This window comes from Podarcis raffonei, chromosome 14, assembly GCF_027172205.1.
Source record: "Podarcis raffonei isolate rPodRaf1 chromosome 14, rPodRaf1.pri, whole genome shotgun sequence".
NCBI lineage: Eukaryota > Metazoa > Chordata > Lepidosauria > Squamata > Lacertidae > Podarcis > Podarcis raffonei.
In genome coordinates, this window is record NC_070615.1 from 20,371,156 (window position 1) to 20,392,436 (window position 21,281).

Below are 21,281 nucleotides of genomic sequence, written 5' to 3' on the forward strand. Positions count from 1 at the left end.
CCCAGCTCCCTTAGCCGTTCCTCATAAGGCATCGTTTCCAGGCCTTTGACCATTTGGGTATAAAAGGACACATTCTACTTATGTAAAAACACGCTGATTCCCAGACTGTCCGTGGGCTGGATTGAGAAGGTGATTGGGCCGCATCTGGCCCCCGGGCCTTAGGTTGCCTACCCCTGATCTAGATTATCAGAAAGACTGACTTAAGGGCATTAAGAAAGGAACCCTGTTGGTCTTCCCAGGCACCCTCCAGCAACTGGTATTCAGAAGCAGAGAATAGACATTGTAGCCACTGATGGCTTTATCCTCCATGAAATTGTCTGATCCTCTTTTAAAGCTTTCCAAATTGCTGGCCATGGGAGCAAATGCCATAGCTTAAATATGCGTTGCACAAAGAAGTGCTTCCTTTTCTCTGTCCCAAATCTTCCAATATACAGCTTCATTGGATGTCCACAAGTTCTAGTGCTATGAGAGAGGAAGAAAAAATTTTCTCTATCTACTTTCCCCCCCATGCTGTGCATAATTTTATAAGCTTCTGTCATGTCACCTCTGGCTTACCTTTCCTCTCAACTAAAAAGTCCCCGTTGCTGCAGCCTTTCCTCGTTGATCATTTTGGTTGCTCTTTTCTGAACCTTTTCCAACTTTGCAATATCCTGCTTGAGATGAGGCAACTAGGACTGCACACAATATTCCAAATGCGGTCACGCCATAGATTCATCTGATAGGTATCTCTCCAAGCACAAAATAAGGGAGTGGCTCAGAGGCCTCTGTGTTATGCATGGGCCCTCCAGAGCATAATCTCATTTCAGGATTTTTTTAAAAAAATAATCAACTAACCAACTAATGTAATAAATTAAATTCCACAGCCCTAAATGAATAACTCAAAACAATTTCCTCCCACCCATACTCTAAATGCATTGTATTGTCTATTGGCTTCCATAAAGGAGAAAAAATATTCTGTGAGGTGAACTAAGCCGCTGAGGTGAGTTGTTGTTTTTTTGTTTTTAAAAAAACATTTTGTTGAATTTGCACACTTACCTGCTTTCGGAATTGGGCTGGACATCTGTGAGAGCACGATGAAGTCAGCGCTGTGGAATTGACATTTGCTTGATGCTTACTGGCTCCTTATAGCCTCAGATGAGGAAATGTAAAAAATAGGAATGCCCTGTTATCAGATTGAATCCCTAGCGTTTCTCATTAGTGTTAATGGGGCATCTCAAGAGGCTTGTGGGCTTTTCATTAAAAGTGATGTTGTGCTTTGTTTGGAGAGCTGAGTGTGCTTTAAAAGCCCCGCTTGAATTTTTTTCTTTCTGACCAAGCCCTCTTCATCACCTAGAGCAGGGATGTCCATGTCAGCCCAAGCAAGCATAGCCAATTCTTAGGAGTGATGGGAGTTGTAGTTCAACAACATTTAGAGGGCCACAGGAACCCTACCCTTGTCCTAGAGTTTTGCTTCTTTTTCAGGCAGAAAAAAGGCAGAATGGGGGACCTCGTAAGAAGCTACCTTTACATCAGGCCCAACCGTTTGCCCCATGTAGCCTAGTAATATCTGTAAGAACCTCTATCCTGCCAGAGTTTCTCTTGTCCTGGTACAAGCTTGTTCCTGGCAATCACTTTTTAGTTTTTCTAATGTGAACAACTCCCTCTGTTTCTTTCAGGACCCTCGTGCAAGCTATGATGTCAATGGGGATGACGAAGACCCAACTCCGCGCTATGATGCCAGCAATGAAAACAAGTAGGCCTGTTTTTTAACACTGACTTAATGCTTTAAGGGGTGGGGCATGTTGCGGTCTGCACTTAACTTGAACCGAACACCAGCTGCCACCTGTGCTGTATGACAGCATATGGGCACTTTGCCAAATTACATTTTGATATAGATTATAGTCCTTTCTGCACAGATTTATAAAAAGAATGGATGGAATTCAGCCTTGAGCTAACATGATTGTTCCATCAGTGCAGGCATTTTTGCTTTGCTAGCCGAAACAATCTCCCCTCTCCTTCCCCGCCACATGTTGTTCTGGAGGTTCTTTTGACCCACCAGAGCAAGATGGGATCGTGCAAGAGTGGGGAGGGAGACCATGTTTCACTAGCAGGAATTTGGGCTAATATGACAAATAATTGTGCAGCCTTTGAGTATATTTTTGTCCTTTCAGAGTCTGCTTTCCCCATTTCTATAAAGAAAATTGACCAATTATTTTAACTTAAAAATGAGTATTAAAATTATATATACAGTCGTACCTTGGAAGCTGAACGGAATCCTTTCGACTTCCAAAATGTTCCGGAAACCAAGGTCCTGCAGCCAATCGGAAGCCGCGCCGAACGTTCGGCATCTGAAAAATAGTTTGAAAACCGGAACACTGCCTTCTGTGTTTCGATCGTTCGGGAGCCAATTTGTTCAGGAGCCAAGGCGTTTGAGATCCAAGGTACAGCTGTATATTTAGAGGCCACTCATCCTCCGAGACCCTAAGATGTTGTTTGCTTAACGTGTGTGTAAATCCGGCACTGATAATTAAAGTGGAAACCACCTGGGGCCATCAAGGAGCCAGAGAGATTGCGGCCTCTTTGAAGGCAGGGCTCTGGTGCCTGTGACAGATCTCCAGTGACCGGTTGCTTCTTTCTTGTGCTGGCAGCAGCTACTTCTGCCTTTGAGGCTCTGAAACCCCCACTATAAAAGAGGTCATAACCCTATCCACATCTTGCCCCTTTAAAGTTAGTGATCCAGTACAGACATGATCTGACAGCTGTATGGTTGTTGGGCCATCTATAATACATGGTATATTACAAAGAACAAAAGTACTGGTCCCTTTCCTGAGGGGCTTGTGAAACAGAGGAAGTGGAGACAAACCGAGGCAGGATAAAGAATGGAATAAAAAGAATAAAAGATGGTTCTAGTAACCATCTAGTAACCCAAACCCCACCTGCACTGTATATTTAAAGTAGCTGAATATACTACTTTATTTTTTGAATAAAGTATTTTATCGTTTTTTAAGAAAAATACAAAAAACAAACCAAGTACATTCGGACCTGGAATACAACTTATGGTAACCATACAATCTTGTGTATCATACCACTTAAACAGTCCTGGCTTCTCCCCAAAGAATCCTGGGCACTGTAGTTGAAGGGTGCTGAGAATTATTAGGAAGACTCCCATTCTCGTCACAGAGCTACAATTCCCAGAGTGGTCCAACAGTCTATCCTTCTTCCTAGGGAACTCTGTAGTAGTAGTAATAATAATAACAACATATCTGAAGGCGCCGAAAAATGCTGCATTCCTCTCCCCTTTCCAGATAACTTGATCTGTGTTTAACACCTATAATGCTTCTGATTGGAAAGAAGGGTGGGATAAAACTGTTAACCATAAATAAAAATTAATAAATAATAATAATCTCCACTATCACTTGGAACTCAAACCATGGTTTCAGCTTCCAGATGTAATGGCAAACCATGGTTTATGGCCACTTGGTTTGCTTTGCACTCCAGCTTTAGGTGAAGTAGCCAAAACTGCTCAGTCAAACCAAAACTAAGCTTTAGACTAAACCATTAACCATGGTTTGGTGTAATGTCTAACTTGGGATGCTATGATGGCTACATCAAGTGCAGAGCTCCAGCTCCACCTCCACTGCTGCGTCCCACCTGGTGTGGAGAGAGTTGCCTGTGATTCCCTCACAAGGGCAAGTTGTGTGGTGGAATTCACAGATGGCTGGCTGCAGTGCAAAAGCAGTTTCCAAACCGGCAGAATCCAAGCCAAGAATTCATTTTTATTTGTATTTATTATGGAGGCCTTCTGTGAATTTCTCTCTTTAATGACACTAATCCTCTGAGCACTTCATTAATTCGGGGGATTAGTTACCAAAAACTCTGAAAACTCGCAAGAGGCGAGGGTTTCCGTACAGAGTCTCCACTTCAACACAGAAAATAGAAGGGGTAAGAACTTTCCCACTCTAAAACACTGTAATTCCATTAAGGTCAGTGTACGTATATTAGGTGTTCACAGTGTACAAGCTGTGTACACAAGGTTGGTTAGCTGTACACTCATATTGTTATTCACATGTAACGTTCAACTAGCATACAGTCTTGTATACAGTGATACCTCGGGTTAAGTACTTAATTCGTTCTGGAGGTCAGTTCTTAACCTGAAACTGTTCTTAACCTGAAGCACCACTTTAGCTAATGGGGCCTCCTGCTGCTGCTGCGCCACTGGAGCACAATTTCTGTTCTCATCCTGAAGCAAAGTTCTTAACCCGAGGTAATATTTCTGGGTTAGCGGAGTCTGTAACCTGAAGCGTATGTAACCTGAGGTACCACTGTATCTGTATACACAATATTTGAGAGATACAAATCAACAAATGTATACTCTTTCACACAAACACTTGTATATGTGCAGAGATAGCATTCATCAGAATGGAGTGGTAAAGCAAATCAAATCAAATATCTTCAAATATCTTTAATACGGTCAGTGACCAGAAAGCAATTCATAAAAAATATGACATTAAAAGTAGTATTGTGCTACAAATAACAGTAGAAATATGGTCAGTTCACAGAATTGGTGCTTATATTTATGACCAGGTTTCGCCTTTTAAGGTTTTAAAAATTCAATTCAGGTGTCACTACTGTTTATTATCTTTCCTTTGATGTTTACAATTTGAACTCCGTTGTTGACATCATTGCTCATCTTATTCTTGTTGCAATGTAACAGTACTTTGCCACATACCTGTTAATTTCGGGCTCTTTGTCAGCTAAGAGGTGTCTGATATAGGTGTCGTCTGTACTATGAGGTATTTTCCTCAGAATCGGTTCGATCAGCTCTTTTCTTGAGTCTCGATATAATGGGCAGTATAAGATGACATGCCCAATGGTTTCGATTTCGTTGCTGTTACAGGGACATAATCTTTGCTCGATCGGTATTTTATTGTATCTTCCCTCTAGAAGAGCTGAAGGGAGAGTGTTAAAGCGGGCCCTGGAAAATGCCCATCAGTGTTTAGCATTGTCTAGAACTTTGAGATAGTTTGCTAGATGGGGCCTTTGGGGATTGTATAGAAGTTTATAAGTTATCGGAAGTTGATTAAAGTCATTTTGGGCTTCAATGTCCCTGAGTCTTTCTTTGATTATGTTCTTGGCCCTTCCCCTTTCTAAACTTAATAAATACTCTGGGGAGAGACCATATGTGGCCAGTTTTCTGAGAGTGCCCTTCAACCAACTAGATTGGAATTTGTCAAGAAGCATCAGGGAAAGTAGTCCAACCGGCGAGTTGTTAAGTTTTAGCCAAGTGCATAAGGTTCTTATCCATACTTTGGCTTTAATGCTGTATAAGCCCGCTTCCAGTCGTAGGGCGGCGTTTGGGACGCATTTAGGTGTTAGCAGGAGTGATCTAAGGAAACCTGATTGTATCCTTTCATATGGGTCTAGATTAGAGAGGGAGACGAGTGGTGCGCCGTATAGTATTTGTGCTGTTGGTTTTGCAACGAATAGTTTAATTGTAGCAGGAATGAAATTTCCTCCCCTTGTACGATGGAATCTTAGGATTGCTGTTGTACTTTTTTGTGCTGTAGAGGAGCTGTAATTTATGTGGGCAGTTTTCTTCCTTGATGCTTGGAATATAACTCCTAGATATTTAAAGCATGTCACTTGTTCAATCTCCTGATTGTCTAAATGCCATCTGTATATTTTCCTTTTCTTAGAGAAAACCATGATTTTTGTTTTTTGGTAGTTCACTGCTAGTTTCTCTTCTCTACAATATTGGGATAAGCTGTTAAGAGCTCTTTTGAAGCCCATCTGAGTCTGGGACAATATAACCGCATCGTCTGCATAGAGTAGGATAGGCAGTTTTTTGTCTGCTAATTTTGGGGCGTGTGTATCCGCTCCTTGTAGGTGGTCTATTAGGGAGTTTATATAGATGTTGAACAAAAAGGGGGCCAAAATGCATCCTTGTTTAACTCCCTTTGTTGTTCTAATGAAATTAGAGAGTTGACCTTCTTGGCTGCATCTTATACGAAGTCGTGTGTTGTTGTACAGTTTGTATATTAGTAGCAGCAGACGTCGGTCTATGGATGATTTGTTGAGTTTGTCCCAGAGTCGGGTTCTTGGGATGGAGTCAAAGGCTGCTTTAAAATCTACAAATGCTGCGAATAGGTGGTGATTGTGGTGCGACGTGTATTTCTCAGCTAGGTGCTGTAAGATCAGGCAGTGATCCATTGTGGATCTCCCCTGTCTAAATCCTGCCTGTGCATCATCAAGAATCTTCGCTCTTTCTATCCATTTGCACAGTTTCTCGCTGAGGTGTTTAGCGTATAATTTACTTATTATATTCAGGAGGCTTATAGGTCTATAGTTGGAGGGATTGTCCCTCAAGCCTTTTTTGTAAATGGGAATAATGATGGAAGTCCCCAACTCGTATGGAATCTGTGCAGTTCTATCTATATATGTGAACAGAGAGGCTAGCAAGGGGGCCCACCAGTTCGCATTGGTTTTAAAAAGTTCCGCTGGTATACAGTCAATTCCGGGGGCTTTCCCGTTCTTTAGTTGGTCAATCAGCAGATGAGTCTCTGTTATTGAGACTGCTGGCCATGGCTGTATCTGATCTTCCGGTATGTCTAATGCATAGGACTCATCGCTAGATTCCTCGTAAAGATTATGGAAGTGTGTTTCCCAGGCTTTCATTGATATGCAGCAGGATAGTTGTGACAGGCCCCTATCCGGCTGTACAGCTACGATTCTCCAGAATAATGATGGGTTACTTGATTTGGAGGCCTCTATCAGTTGCTGCCATAATAACTTCATTGCGTACCTTTTCTTTTGTGTCAGGAGTTTTTTGTAACTTCTTTTGGCTTCAAGCATCTTTTGTCTGTTATCCTCTGTTGGATTATCCTTATGGCAGATGAAGAAGTGGATCAATGATTTCTTGGAGGCTATACACTCATGATCAAACCACTCCCTGGAAGTTTTCCTATGGTGGGGAGACTTGGAATTCGGTTTTACAACAAACTCTTGAATTTTTTGTATAAGCATTTCATATGTTGTCATCATGTTCAGGGCGCTCTCCTATATTTCTAAGCACCCTTCCATAATTGCTTTTGAGAGACGGTAGCTCTCCTCAGATTTGTACCAGTTAGATATCCGCTCGCTCACTGGAGTGGTAAAGCTTTTTCTGAACTGAATCGCTTGAAGATGAAAATCAGGCTGTTGCATATTTCAATGCGTCCCCATTTTTTATTTTTATTTAGAAATAAGGACAGTTCAGACACCACCATGTAATGTTTGAAGTGGTCTGGAGTCATGGCACCAAATAGATAGATAGATAGATATATATATGTATATGTGTATATCTATATCTATATCTATATATCTATATCTATATCTATATCTATATCTATATCTATCTATACATATATATATTTGGAGGGGGGATAGAGGGAGCAGACTGCATGTGTAGGGAACACTGAGCTTTACCCCACATGCAGTCGTACCTCGGGAGGTGAACGGAATCCTTTCCAGAAATCCGTTCGACTTCCAAAACATTTGGAAACCAAGGTGGAAGCTCCTGCAGCCAATTGGAAGCTGTAGAAGCCGCGATGGACGTTCGGGTTCCAAAGAACATTCGCAAACCGGAACACTCACTTCTGGGTTTGCTGCGTTTGGGAGCCAAAACGTTTGACTCGCAAGGCGTTCGGCTTCTGAGGTACGACTGTATTTGATTTCTGAAAGAGAAATAACATTCTCTGTATTCTTTCCCCAGGCATGGCACCCGTTGTGCTGGGGAAGTGGCAGCGTCAGCGAACAACTCCAACTGCATAGTGGGAATTGCATACAATGCAAGAATTGGAGGTAAGGAAGACGTTTCTGCAATCAGTGGCCTGTAACCAGCTTTTCTGGAGGGTTGATTTGAGAAAGTAGCACTGAGTGTTGGCCCTCATCACACCTTTCCAAGGGCTTCTGGCTAACCCCTATTGCTACAAATATTCCTCATCCACAAGTCTCTTTTTTGCCTCTAAATCTGGCATTATGGGGGTGGGTCCTAAATTTTTACCTAAGAGACACAATTCTCTAAGCTCTGCTATAAATCCTCCATGGCTTTTTCTAAACCACTCTGGAAGTTTTGCTGGAGGGCAATAAATGAACATAGAACAATACCCACAATTTATTTTCTACAGATTAAGTCCTCCTCTGCCTGCACCCTAAGGTCCTTAAGTAACCTCACAGCTTTCCTCATGCTGTAAAATCCCTTATTGGGGTATTTTTGTTCTTTTCCTGTGTAAGAATTGTGTGCTGTTTTGGTCCCTTTCTTGTGCATTTTAAGTTTCGTAAAGATGTCCCTGGTGTGTTAGGGCTTGCCACACATATTTTTTTCCACAGCAATTCCCCCTAAAACAAGGCATTTCTGTGTGCATTTTTATGGACACTACCTGTATATTTATTTTTGCACACATCACTTGGCTGGAGAATTGTATTGCAGAATTCAGAGTAGTGTGGATTTTGAAGGATGCTTGTTTTTCGCTTCTCACATTGTTTTGGAAAGTGTGAATTATGTAGGTTCACCTTTAAATTCGAATTCACTTGAATTTCTCCCCCACTGGTAGTGGGAGTGCTTTTGTGCATTAACTGAATATGAAATTATTGTATTTTTGCAATGCTGAATTCGCTTGCTCTTAGATCTTTTGCACAGTAAAGGAAATTGAAACCTCTTCTGTTTACATCTGTTGACTTTTGCTGACCTCTCATCCCCCTCTTCCACTGGACTGAGAACATTTTTGGGGTGCAGACTCGATGCATGTTGACAGGGAAGCTCCCTTCCAGCTATCTAACCTGTTGCGACTGCGTAACTTTCGCCCCTATAATCCTCTTGTTCCACAGTGCCAGAGGAGGAGCTGAAAGGGCATGGCTGTGCCTTGGTGAGAACTCTGAGATGGAACTTGTTTGATGTATCCAGAGGAGGATTTGTGTTTCTTACTTGCTTTGCGTGTTAGCATTCGGAGTTGCATGCTCAGCAGAAACTGCATACAGAACCCCTGTTGGAGCAGCACACTTTGCCCTGTATACAATCCCACCAAGTCTCTGGGGTTTAGAAAAATAAGAAAGCTATGTTTATTAATGGAAATACATGTTTGATAGGAAATAGCTTAGATCCGTCTAACAATGGTAGAGATGCTTTGGGCCATGTTTCTTCTTGCATCTAGAGAGCTTGAAGTATATCTGCTCTCATGAGGGAGGGAGGGAGGTGTGGAGAAGAAGAAAATAAATAGGAAGTGAGGTCAACAGTCTATCACTGAAGGAAGATCTACAGGTCAGCACAAGCACAGTCTAGGAATCTTAGATGTTCCTCTCTATCTCTCCTTTCTTATGAAGATGCATCAGCTTCTATGAAAGCTGAGTTGCACACTGGCAATCCAGAGCATGTTGAGCTACAGAAGTAGCCGCTGCAGGCAGTTTTCCATCCCTTTTTGAAACAGCCTTCTCAACCTGTTGCCCTCTGAAAGCTCTTCTATGATTTTGCTTGTCCTGCCTCTTTCCTGCAGGAAAACCAGTTGTTTACCACTGATTTGGAACACACATCAATTGGACTTTCTGCGGGTTGCCATTTGCTCCGATTCATTGGTAAAGAGCAGGTTTTCCTGGGGAAAGTGGCATGGCAAACAGAAAACCCCTCGGATCCATGCCGAGATAGGGTTGCCATATTTCAAAAAGTAAAAAACCAGGACCCCCCTCTCCCCAAAAAATGTTGAGTTTTTTGTTTCGTTTTGTTTTTTGCAAAAACACCAAACAAGCAGGGCAAAGCGCCACCTTTCGAAAATTCATCCTGTACGTCATTTCCGCCTTTGAAATCCCGGTAATGTCTGGAAAAATTTGGATGTGTGGCAGCCCTATGAGTAGATAGCATGGGACAAGTAGTATGCGTCCTAAATATTGCTGGACTACAACTCCCATCATCCCTGCCCATTGGCCGTGCTGGCTGGAACGGATGGGAGTTTAAGTCCCACAACATCCAGAGTCCTCTAGGTTGGCGAAGCCTGTTAAAAAAATAATAATTACCCAGCCAATTTATTTATTTTTAAATAGTGATTTATTTATTTTTAGGGGGCATGGGGAGCATTGTACATTTTGTGGATTCACCAGAAGTGAATCTAAATAGATTGCTAAAAACTACAGCTGGTAAGGACTAGGGTTGCCAGATCAGCAGCATACCAACCCTGAGATAGCGGGGCTGAAACGTGAGACATAGGGTGGCCCCTGGTGATGTTAACAGGATAGGCCCTGGAGACAGGGGTTAATTGGGAGAGGTGAGCACAAGAGGGCAACCCCAGCCCAAGTGTCTATGCTATACAGTGGTACCTTGGGTTAAGTACTTAGTTCCGGAGGTCCGTACTTAACCTGAAACTGTTCTTAACCTGAAGCACCACTTTAGCTAATGGGGCCTCCTGCTGCTGCCGCGCCGCTGGAGCATGATTTCTGTTCTCATCCTGAAGCAAAGTTCTTAACCTGAAGCACTATTTCTGGGTTAGCGGAGTCTGTAACCTGAAGCATATGTAACCTGAAGCGTATGTAACCCGAGGTACCACTATAATTTATAGCCAGCTCCTGCTGGGCTAAAGCTTGCAAGCTGGACGCACAGCGCCTTCTTAATATATATATAAATTGAAGGCACCCTTGGGCACCAGCAGATTCACCTGGAGGGGACCAGACAAACTTGGAGACTTCAGGTCAGACTGGTAGCCCTTGTGAGGATTGTGCTCAGCTTGATGGGGAGTCCTATCTGCCACAGTCCAATTCTTTTTCTTTTACTTTCTGATCTCTCATTGCCCTTGCATTTCCTTCCCTCTTCTTTTTGCTTCTGCCGAGGGCACAATACATTTACCGCTCAATAAACAAAAAGGGGATGCCAGCCCATCTTTCTTCCTCACACTCCCTCCTTTAAAGCTGTGCGCCTTCTGAAGCTTTTATTGCTCGCACCGTGGGAAGTGGCTGATTTATTCCTTCTCCTTCCCATCTCCTCTCTTTAACCTCTACTTCACTCTGACAACCTATAGATTCCCCCTGCAGTTTGGGTTTCTACTCCGGGCTTTGATTGTTGGCTCTGCTAACTGCGTCGGATGTTATGTGCTTGGGAATTAAGGTGATGCATTTCTCGCTTTTATGCGTGCCCCTGTTAACTTTAATAAGCCTGATTCACAGGCATTGGCAGGTTGATTCAGAGAAAGAAAAGTCGGGAGTGTGGGAGGGGTAAGGCAGCTAGCCACAGACCAGTTTTAAACTGGAAGACTTGAACTGAGCCTTCACCAGACATGCAAAAGAAATTGTGCTAGCTTAAAATAGGGTCCTAATGTCCCTGGGTACACCAGATCCTTTCTTGATCTTTCAATGTTATTTATTTCACTACTTGATTGTTTTGAAAAAAGTCCTCAATGTGGTTCAATTCGCAGGACTGAATGTGGATTCTAGCTATATTCAGCTGGATCATGGCTAGAATCCTTCCCAGGATTGGGAAAAACCTGCAGTTAGGGTTTCCAATTGAAGAGAGGATTAGGTACATAGGAAGCTGCTTTATACTGAGACTTCGTCTATCTAGTTCAGAATTGCCTGTACTATCCTTTCTCAAGCTTGAGCCCCCAGAGGTTGTTGGACTACAACTCCCATCATCCCTGACCACTGGTCCTGCCAGCTAGGGAAGATGGGAGTTGTAGTCCAACAACATCTGGGGACCCAAGCTTGAGGAAGGCTGGTCTACACTGACGGGTAGTGGCTCTCCGGGGTTTCAGGTGGGACACACCCAGCCTTACCTGGAGATGCCTGGGACTGAATCTGTGATCTGCTGTATGCAAGGCAGATGCTATACCACTGAGCTGTGTCCCTTTCCAATGCAGTTAGAATCCTCCCTGCAGTTCAGCACACAGGTCAAGAGAAGAGAAGATAGGTTTGGAGTCAGTGCACGTGCCCCAGTTCTCTCTACCCAACTTGAGCCCTCATGCTTGAAGCAACTTCCTTTCATTTTTAATCCGAGATAAATTTGGGCCAAACTCTGCTAAAAGTCTCAAAATAGTTAAAACAGCTATGGATTTGTCCTGAATAAGTTCACATCTATGCTGCTGGGAGAGAGTTGAGTTAACCCTTCCCCTTGTGCTGTTTTCCTGATCTAAATCTAACCCTGTTTTCCTGATCTAAATCTCCCACCTCCAGCGCCCAAGCAAAAACACAGCCTCGTGGCAGTGCAACCTATGTGGGCATTCCTAGCCGCTTGCTGAAGCTCACAGTGTCCTAAGTAATGGCACCACCAGCCCATCCATGCCAAATCCATATCCTGTTATAAAGCTTCTCTCTTTCTAAAGGGACTTCCTGTAAATAGCTATGAAAGCAATCGGTGGTGTCTGGATCTGTGAACACAGCCTTGATCCACCAAACACTCAAGGCCAGAGTGACTGAAATGGAGGTTTCATCCTCCCAGGTGTGTATCTGCAAGTCACTTTCAACGCTGAGTGCATTAGCATCGCCTTTCATGAAGAATAGATGTTCAATCCCTCATTAATGTCAGCAGTGGACTCATTCTCTCAGGTCAAAAACAGTAGAGGGTGGCCATCAACATTTTGGAAGCATTTGGCTGGCAGATGTTGGCAGTAGAAAGCTTAACTAAATGAACCTTTGGGCTGATCTGGCGTGGAAATGTTTATGGTCTGGCTTAATTGGGTTTGTAATAACATAAATGCTTTGGCAAAAGGATCAGACATTGATTGATTTGGTTATTTCCTTCTGTCTTGCTCATGTGACTTTATCCCCCTCTGGAAATTCAAATACCACTCCTCTTTGTTTTGCCCTCCTGTTAGGACCGGGGTGGGGAACTGGATCTGACTGGTCAGTTGGGTCCTTATCTCCTACACACCCACCCATGGACCATGGGCCAAGTTTCATAGGTGGGTGGGGCCAGCCACCTGTTTATCACCTGATGTCAGGTGACCCGTTTTTGCCTGTCTAGACTATCAGCTGATGGTTGGAGAGCTACAATTCTCAGAGTGGTCTAGGAGTCACTCTTTTCTCCCTAGTGAACTGTAGGATTGCAGCTCTGTGAGGGGAAGGGTGTGTGTTTCCTATTAACAGTCAGCACCCTTAGCAAACTACAGTTCCCAAGATTCTTTGAGGGAAGCCATGGCTGCTTAAAGTGATATGATGATGCTTTAAAAGCATAGTGCACATGTGGCCTAACTGAGGAGATCTATGACCTGTCACAGGACCATCTCACAATGGCTGCCTGGTAATCGAATTGCCTCCCCAACCTTCTGGTGCCAACTCATGTCTGTTTTCTGGCACTGGTTAAGACAGTTCGATTCCTCCAGGCCTTTGAGCAGACCTGCATCTGAATTTGCGTACTTGCGACAGATGGATGTGTTAATGATACGTTTTGAGTTTTATTCCCTTTTTATGTTTCCTTTTATATTGCTGTGATCTGTCCCTGAGCTCACTCGTGATGAGCGGTGGAATACAAATTTAATAAATAAATAAAATGTCAGAGGAATTGTTTTGAGAGCCAGCTTGTGCGATAGATTTGTACATGACAATAAGAGCTTTGAAAGAGGCAAAGGGATGGCTCACTCTGTAGAACAGGAAGCCCTTAATCTCTAGGTTGTGGGTTCGAGCCCCACGTTGGGCAAAAGATCCCTGCATTGCTGAGGATTGTGCTAGATGAACCACATGGTCTTGTCAGGAGCCGGAGTCAGCAGTAGGTCAGCAATAAAAAATACCGGTGTGGGTGAACTCAACTCTTTATTCAAATAAACAGTGCAGGCCTAGTGATCACAGCAACTCTTCCCAGTAGGTCTTGCCCCAATGTGGAAAATGTGAGGACTGAAGGTCCCCACCGCACTCTGAGGCTTCTCCTCTGGTTCCTTCTTCAGCTCCTTCATCTTGTCTCTCTTTGCTCTGCCTTCTTCATTTCTCTGTGTGTTCTGGGAAACCAGGGAGGAAGGAGCCTGGTCCCAGAAAGAGGGGGAGATTCCCTGGCTTCTTCGGCAACCTGCCCCCACTCTGCCCCTTGGTATTCCCCGCCCCACTGCTGCCTCTCAATCTGGACTGCTGTCTGCCACAGCCTCTTCCTGCTCACTAAACCCTGTTTCCTCTTCAGCTTCGGACACCTTCTCCTCCCAATCTGCTTCCTCCTCTCCTTCTGACCACTCATCGTCGTCCCACCACCAATCCCCAGGCTGTGAGCCTTCTTCCCCACCACTCCTCTGCATTCAGCCAGTCTATGACATGGTCCCTTCCAACTCTATGATTCTCTTATTTTGTTTTGTCTCTGGTCAAACATGTGGGTTTGTAAGAACATAAGGAGAACCCTGTTGGATCACACTGCAGACCTATTTAACCTTTCCTTTTAGCAGGCACCCCCAAACTCGGCCCTCCAGCTGTTTTGGGACTACAATTCCAATCATCCCTGGCCACTGTTCCTGTTAGCTAGGGATGATGGGAGTTGTAGTCCCAAAACAGCTGGAGGGCCGAGTTTGGGGATGCCTGCTTTTTAGCCTACCCTTTTAGAATTTTTGCCACCTGTTTTTCTAGTATATGTTTGTTACCATGAGACCTTGAAACTTGTTTAAAGTAAATAAATAAATTGCAAAATGTAGAATCTTCAGAATGCTACTAAACTCCCAAATGCATCACGTGTATCTCCCAACTGTTGCAGCGGTCACGGATTATAGATTTTTCCATCCCGAGTTTGTGCAATCTTTCTCGTATCTCCTTTTTCCCTTGACCAGCTGTTCTTGTTAGGTGGCAAGGCCCGGCAATGAACTTTTTGTATCAATAAACTTGCTGGGAAATGCTTCTGAGAATTCAGCTCGAGGGGAGGTTTTTGCCAAACAACCTTGCTCCATTCCCATTATATTTAAGAGGTATCTTTGCGAGCAGAGAATAATGTTAGAAAGGAAATCCATTTAAGTTGACTGCTGTCTACCACGTAGCCGCAACCTTAATTTTATTTCTGTCTCTCGATTTTTGTTTTTCTTAAGTAAAAACGTGCGAAAAAATAGATACATCACGAAAAAAGCAAAAGAAAGAAAAAAAGGCTCCTTGCCTTGCTATATTAAGCTCTAAAATTATAATCCACTGCACTTCCTTTTCTGCCACCCACAGTAGCCCTCTATACTGTGATAAATAATCAACCTTTCCTCTTTACAAAAATGATGAGTCAAATGTCCCAAAACCTTAAGATTGCCTCATGTGCATTCGAGGTTGGGCACTCTGCTGTTTGTAATTTTGTCTTCCTGTTTGCTTGGCTGTATTTCTGTCTGTTTGAAAAAATATTTTCAACTGCAAGTAAGATTTTGGGTGCAACCCAACACGAGCAGCTGCTGCATGAATGCCATTCATTTTGATCAGGCTTGCGCTGGAGGCTTCCCAGTGGATCGTGCCCCTTCTCATCCTCATCCAGGGGAGCTAGGGCCAGTTAATCGCTTGATCATGTTCAAAGTCAGCCTCAGAGATTTAGACACCCCCCCCCCCCAGATTTCACTAACAAATGGCTTTAGCCCCCTGTAGAAATTCCATAAATCTTTTGGTTTCCTAAATGAAGGAATGTATCTTCCCGCCACCCCCAGTGATTTCTTGTTTATTCTAATTTTTGAAGGTGTTGCCTGAGGCATACCAGAATTAGGGACAAAGCCATCGTCTTTTCAAGTTGCAGATATGGCCAAATTGCGATTTGCCTGTGGTTATTCAAGAATTGGAAATCTTATTACTGGGAAGCATTTTATCTGAGGGCCCTTCTCAAGACTGTGTGGAAGCTGGATCTGGTCCAAATTTCAGGCTGTTTCTATCTTAGCATTTTCTCTGGAATGGTCATTGTTAGCTCACTCAGTTATGGTTGGTTGACTTTTATTATTGCGTCCTATAGACCAAAACTAGGAACATTGCGGTCCCTCCTAAAGCCCTGTTCATTGAGCATTCGTCCTGATTTGCTTGCACAAAGCTTATGCAGGTATTGGATTATATCCGGTCTTTATTAAGCATCCGTTCTGATTTGTTTGCCAGGCAGTTGTACAACAATGAACATTCGTCTTACATTTATCCTTATTTGTTGGCAGGCTGGTTATACATTTTCTCCTTGGACATTCATTAATCCCACACTTTTCAATGCTTTTCCCTGTCACTCTCCAAGCCTGATTCTTTTAAAAAGAGGATTTTTTGCACTAAGGTGCCAGGCAGAGCCCATTAATCCACTTGAACTGTACAAATCTAAAATTCTGGTATGTGCTTGAATCCCTCCTACAAAATAGTGACAGTCTGGAGGCACCCTGCAGATAAAGATACAACTACTGGCCTTGTTTGCATATGGTTTGTTAAGTCTCACTGTGGTTTGTTTGAATGACTGAACCCAACCCATCAGCTTAACTGTAGTTTGTTTTCCATCAACAAAGCACAATGTGAAGTTTTTGGCTTATGAACCATGGCTTGTCCACTGTGGTTGGGCCAAACCCAACAGCCTTGCTTAACCGTGGTTCGTTTTGCTACCCCCACCCCTGATGCTCGCTAAGCTACAGAGCAACAAGGCAGCTAGAAAACAAAACCCAAGTGTTGGAGAAATCGGCCATGCTTTGGTTGCTTGTATTTGTGGCAACTCATGGTTTGTTGAACTTAACCCTTGTAAAAGCAACCCACCCTGCCTACATGGCTGCCTGCAAACTTTCCAGCTTGCTTCTGAACTGCCAGCCCAGACAGTTGAAGGCAGTGGTAAAATGCCGATTTTGGGTGTAGAAGACAGCAATGTAGTAGTTGCCATTTGAAGAAGAGTTCTGTGTCATCTGGAAGTGGCTTTCATAGTTTTGAAAGAAAAGTCACTTGTGTCACTGGCTTTGTGTCGCTTTTTCCTGTTGTGCCAAGAAAGCTACTTCCAATATGCAGTTGAATCAGCAACTCTGGAGGGGGGGGGGAGAGAGAGCGCATCCAAAACAAGCTGGCAAACTGAGAGCACAAGTTGCAATTGTTTTGGGCCATTCAAGATTGAAAGCATCTTTTCTTGCCTCAGAACAAAAGCCTTTGATTGCAGTCCTCCAGCTCTTCTGGAAAAGAAAAAAAAAGAGGGGGGGGGGACCTTGAAGCTCTAACGCCTGATACATTATTTTTTTTAATTTGGGGGGGGTGCTTTTAGGCATTCGGATGTTAGACGGCGACGTGACAGATGTGGTGGAAGCAAAGGCGATTGGCACCAAACCTGAATACATCCACATCTACAGTGCAAGCTGGGGCCCTGACGACGATGGGCGGACAGTCGATGGGCCTGGCCCTCTGGCCAAGCAAGCATTTGAGCAAGGCATTAAAAAGGTGTGGGGGAAATGCAGCGCGGTGTGGATAACCTTCTTCTTGGGTGTTTTTCGTTCCGCATTTCGCATAGGGATCTTAACGTTTCTGGCTGCTTTGGCAGGGGGTTGCCAGCTGATTCCTGCCTTCTCCAACCTCTAGTCAGCAGCTACCAACCACAATGACAATGCCTAGCCTTCAGAGGTGGTGTGCCTCTGAATACCTCTGGGCACAGCTCTGAATCCCTCTAGGAATTGCAGGAAGGCAGAGCTCTGTTTGATCAAGTCCTGCTTGAAGACTTCCCATGGTCACTGTGAAAGCAGGATGCTGGTCTAGATGGGCTTGCTTGATCCATCCGGCTCTTCTTACGTTCTTCTGTTCATGTTCTTTGTATCCTCCAGGTGTTTTGTGCTATAACACCCATGATGGGAGTCAAAAACACCTGGAGCATCTATTCAGACAGTCACTGAGCGCTGTGCCCCTAGCCCAGAGTTTGCAAAGTGGTCAACTTTGGGCTAATTGTTGGGAGGGTGGTGATAGCTCTACTGCCCCCAGCCTGTGGCAAGTACACCCCTCTGAGCTTGGCAACCCCTCGCTCATTGAGGTATAGGTCCTAGAAAACCAGCCCCCATTGGAAGACATACTCTGTCGCAAGCCTGCGAGACAAAGTTTTGAGGCGACACCATAATGAAGCAAGCACATTGAAAGGCAGAAAAAAAACCAGACAGTTGTTAGTAACCCTTATTTTCACTGAGAGTGACCCCCCCCTTGTGGCAACAGTGGGAACCACCAGAGGGAATGGGGCCAGTCATTTCCTGATCCCTGAAGTTGCAGAAGGAAGTTGTAGAAGATGCATCCTTCCAAAACTTAAATCTTGTGGAGATGTAGGAATCCAGGCCAGCGCCAGCCAATGACATATTGCTTTCTGTTTCCATTTCCTCACTCCAAACACTCAGGGCCGTAGAGGAAGGGGTTCCATATTTGTCTGGGCCTCTGGGAATGGCGGAAGAGAAGGGGACCACTGCTCTTGCGATGGATACACCAACAGCATCTACACCATCTCCGTCAGCAGCACCACGGAGAACGGGAACAAGCCATGGTACCTAGAGGAGTGCCCCTCCACCATTGCTACCACCTACAGCAGCGGGGCTTTCTATGAGCGGCAAATTGTAAGTAGACGGTGCAGCCAGTTTAATTTGACTGCCTGGGCTGTGGGAAACCTTACCCCTCAAACCAAAACTTGGGATGTGAGTTCTCCAACTCAAGCGTCCCTGAGATTGACTACAGACATACCTTGGAAGTCGAACGGAATCCGTTCCGGAAGTCCGTTTGACTTCCAAAATGTTTGGGAACCAAGGCGTGGCTTCTGATTGACTGCAGGAAGCCCCTGCAGCCAATTGGAAGCCGCGTATGTTCGGGTTCCAAAGAACGTTTGCAAACCACAACACTCACTTCCAGTTTTCGATTGTTTGGGAGCCAAAACGTTCATCAACTAAACCATTCAAATTCCAAGGTACGACTCTACTGGAGTCAGAACTAGGAATTAGGATGGAGCAAATCCTTCATACTTTTGAAGGCATCAAGTTCACTGGGTGACCTTGGGCCAGTCACTCACTCTCACGCTAACCTGCTTCGCAGGCTTGTTGTGAGGATAAAATGGGGAAGAGAACTAAGTATGTCCCTTTGAGCTCCTTAGAGAAAAGGTGGGATATAAATGCGATTGATCAATCAATCAATCAATCAATCACTCAATCTATCAGGAGATGCTCAGTGTCTACTTTGTAAAATCTTGCTCTGACTTGGGGACTACAGACTGCCTTGGCCTTGGCCAGCTGTACAGAAGCTGGGTACAATGGAGGTTGGTCCATTATGACAAATGGGTCACTGCCCCAATAAGTTTTAGTCTGCCTTCAGCCAGCACCGGCCCCCAAGTGCCCACCTTCCTTTTTTCATCCAGTCCAGAGGATGACACCGACTGTCAGCTTCGCCCTCCTCCTTAGTCTCAGGGTTGCGCTTGTAGAATTCAAGCAGGGAGCAGGGTGCAGACAAACCTGGAATGAGCCGGCCCTGCTTGACATTAGCTCTGGCGCCACCTGCTGTTGACCTCCCCACCTTCTGGCCTTCCAGTCCCAGTGGGCCTGAGTGTGAACCGCTCTGCCACCTCCACTCCCTGCTAATAGCTGCACTGACTTTCTCCTTAGGTTACCACCGATCTGCGGAAACGTTGTACAGATGGACATACTGGCACCTCTGTGTCTGCCCCCATGGTGGCAGGGATCATCGCTCTGGCTCTGGAGGCCAAGTAAGAGCTCCGTTTATTTCTCTCGCAGTTTGTAGATTTGTTGTTAAAAGCAAGAGGCTTCTCTGGGGAGCAGGACACAGGGGAGATGGAACGTTTGAGGAAGGCAGTACAACAAACCATTGGTTTTCAAGTGTGCTGCTTTCCATGAATTGCATATAATTGCTTTCTGAATTTATGTACAAGAGCATAAGAAGGAGCTGCAGATTGAGACTCTCGTAAGCCTGCCCTCCAGATGTTTCAAACTACAGCTCCCATCTGGGCAGTCTAGGGCCGATGACAGATGTAGCCCCAAACATCTGGAAGGTACCTGGGGAAGGTTCCTTTGGTGCCTTAAGCAGAAATGAACTGTCTCTGATGCTCTGGGACAGCTGGAGCATGCCAAGCTGTCACTGATGAAGTTTGTCTGCAGCCTGGGTAGCTCAGTTGGTTAGAGCATGGTGCTGATAACGGCAAGGTTGCAGGTTCGATCCCCATATGGGACAGCTGCATATTCCTTCCTGCATTGCAGGGGGTTGGACGAGATGATCCTCTGGGTCCCTTCCAACTTCACGATTCTATGATTTCGTTGGTTTATTTTATTTCACAAAATTCATATACTGCTTGATTGTAAGGGGCAAAAAAACCTCAAAGCAAGAAAGAACAAGGCGATGAATTCATCAGTAAAAACAACAATTTAAAACATCTTTTAAAAAAATGATTGAAATCAACGATAAGCTAAAAAACCAAGATTACGACGTATGTAAACATTCTACGTGTCTGGATGGACTTGCCTAAACCATGAACCTTCTCATTGAGGAACACACCTTCCCTGGATAGCCTTGCGAGGAACCCCTGAAAAGCACCGCCCCATCTTCCACTCTAAGGGGGCAGGCATCAGCTTCCATAACTTTGCTGCATCTTCACTGCCACAAGATGTAGTGATAATGGCCACCAACCTGGATGGCTTTCAAAGTGCGTTAGAAAAAACCCTTGGAAGATAAGGCTACCAGCAGCTCCTAGTCGTGATAAGGATATGCTCCCTACAGTGGCTCTGGGTGTGTCTCTGAGTACCAGTTGCTAGGAGTCACTAGCGGGGAGAATGCTGTCGCACTCGGGTCCTGCTTGTGTTCTTCTGGTTGGCCACGGTGAGAGCAGGGTGCTGGACTCGATGGGCCTTCGGTCTGATCTGGCAGGGCTTTTCTTAAAACCTCTCTCCCTGCTTTCTTTTGCATAGCAATAGACTTTTTTCCAGCTTTGTTTTATTTTTAGAATTAGGAGGGGTGGGGAAAATGAACCCCCGAGCTCAGACTGCTGACTACTTTTAATACTCCCATGCTGTGACTTTGGCTCTCGTCGCTAATATATTGTCGGCCGCTGTGAGCTCACAGCGGTCGAGACAGTTAATTTGTTACATTATTGTGACTGGGGATGTGGAAGTGTCTTGCCAGCACAAAGAGAGCTGGCAGCAGTGGCCTCGCTCCCCACGCCCTGCGTTTTGGGGTGGGTTGGCTCAATTCTTAAACACTTGTGTGAACGCAGTTTGAAAGGAGTGCGGTCTTCGTGACCAGTACATTGGAGAAGGTTAAGCCTGTAAATTTTGGAATTGTTTAGCTCTTGACATAAAATGCACCATTAAGTACCCGGGATCAGGCGCGTTAAGCGATGCTGAGTGCTGAGACGTTTCCTTTTTTATTGCCGGGGAGCAAATGAATTAACATTTTCCTGTTGCTAAATG

General features: G+C 44.6%; 1 protein-coding gene across 5 annotated transcripts in view; it reads left to right on the plus strand.

Annotated features, from left to right (window-relative positions):
* Positions 1-21,281, plus strand: part of PCSK6 (proprotein convertase subtilisin/kexin type 6) — a 101,149-nt gene that overhangs the window by 36,186 nt on the left and 43,682 nt on the right. For all 5 annotated transcript variants that reach the window (XR_008327549.1, XR_008327550.1, XM_053365414.1 and 2 more), the window contains exons 5-9: positions 1,656-1,732; positions 7,730-7,818; positions 17,117-17,289; positions 18,222-18,434; positions 19,467-19,567. Coding sequence is in view for 3 of the 5 variants with exons in the window: in XM_053365414.1 (XP_053221389.1) it covers positions 1,656-1,732; positions 7,730-7,818; positions 17,117-17,289; positions 18,222-18,434; positions 19,467-19,567 (653 nt within the window). In the remaining 2 variants the exon portion in view is untranslated. The remainder of the gene's footprint in view (positions 1-1,655; positions 1,733-7,729; positions 7,819-17,116; positions 17,290-18,221; positions 18,435-19,466; positions 19,568-21,281) is intronic.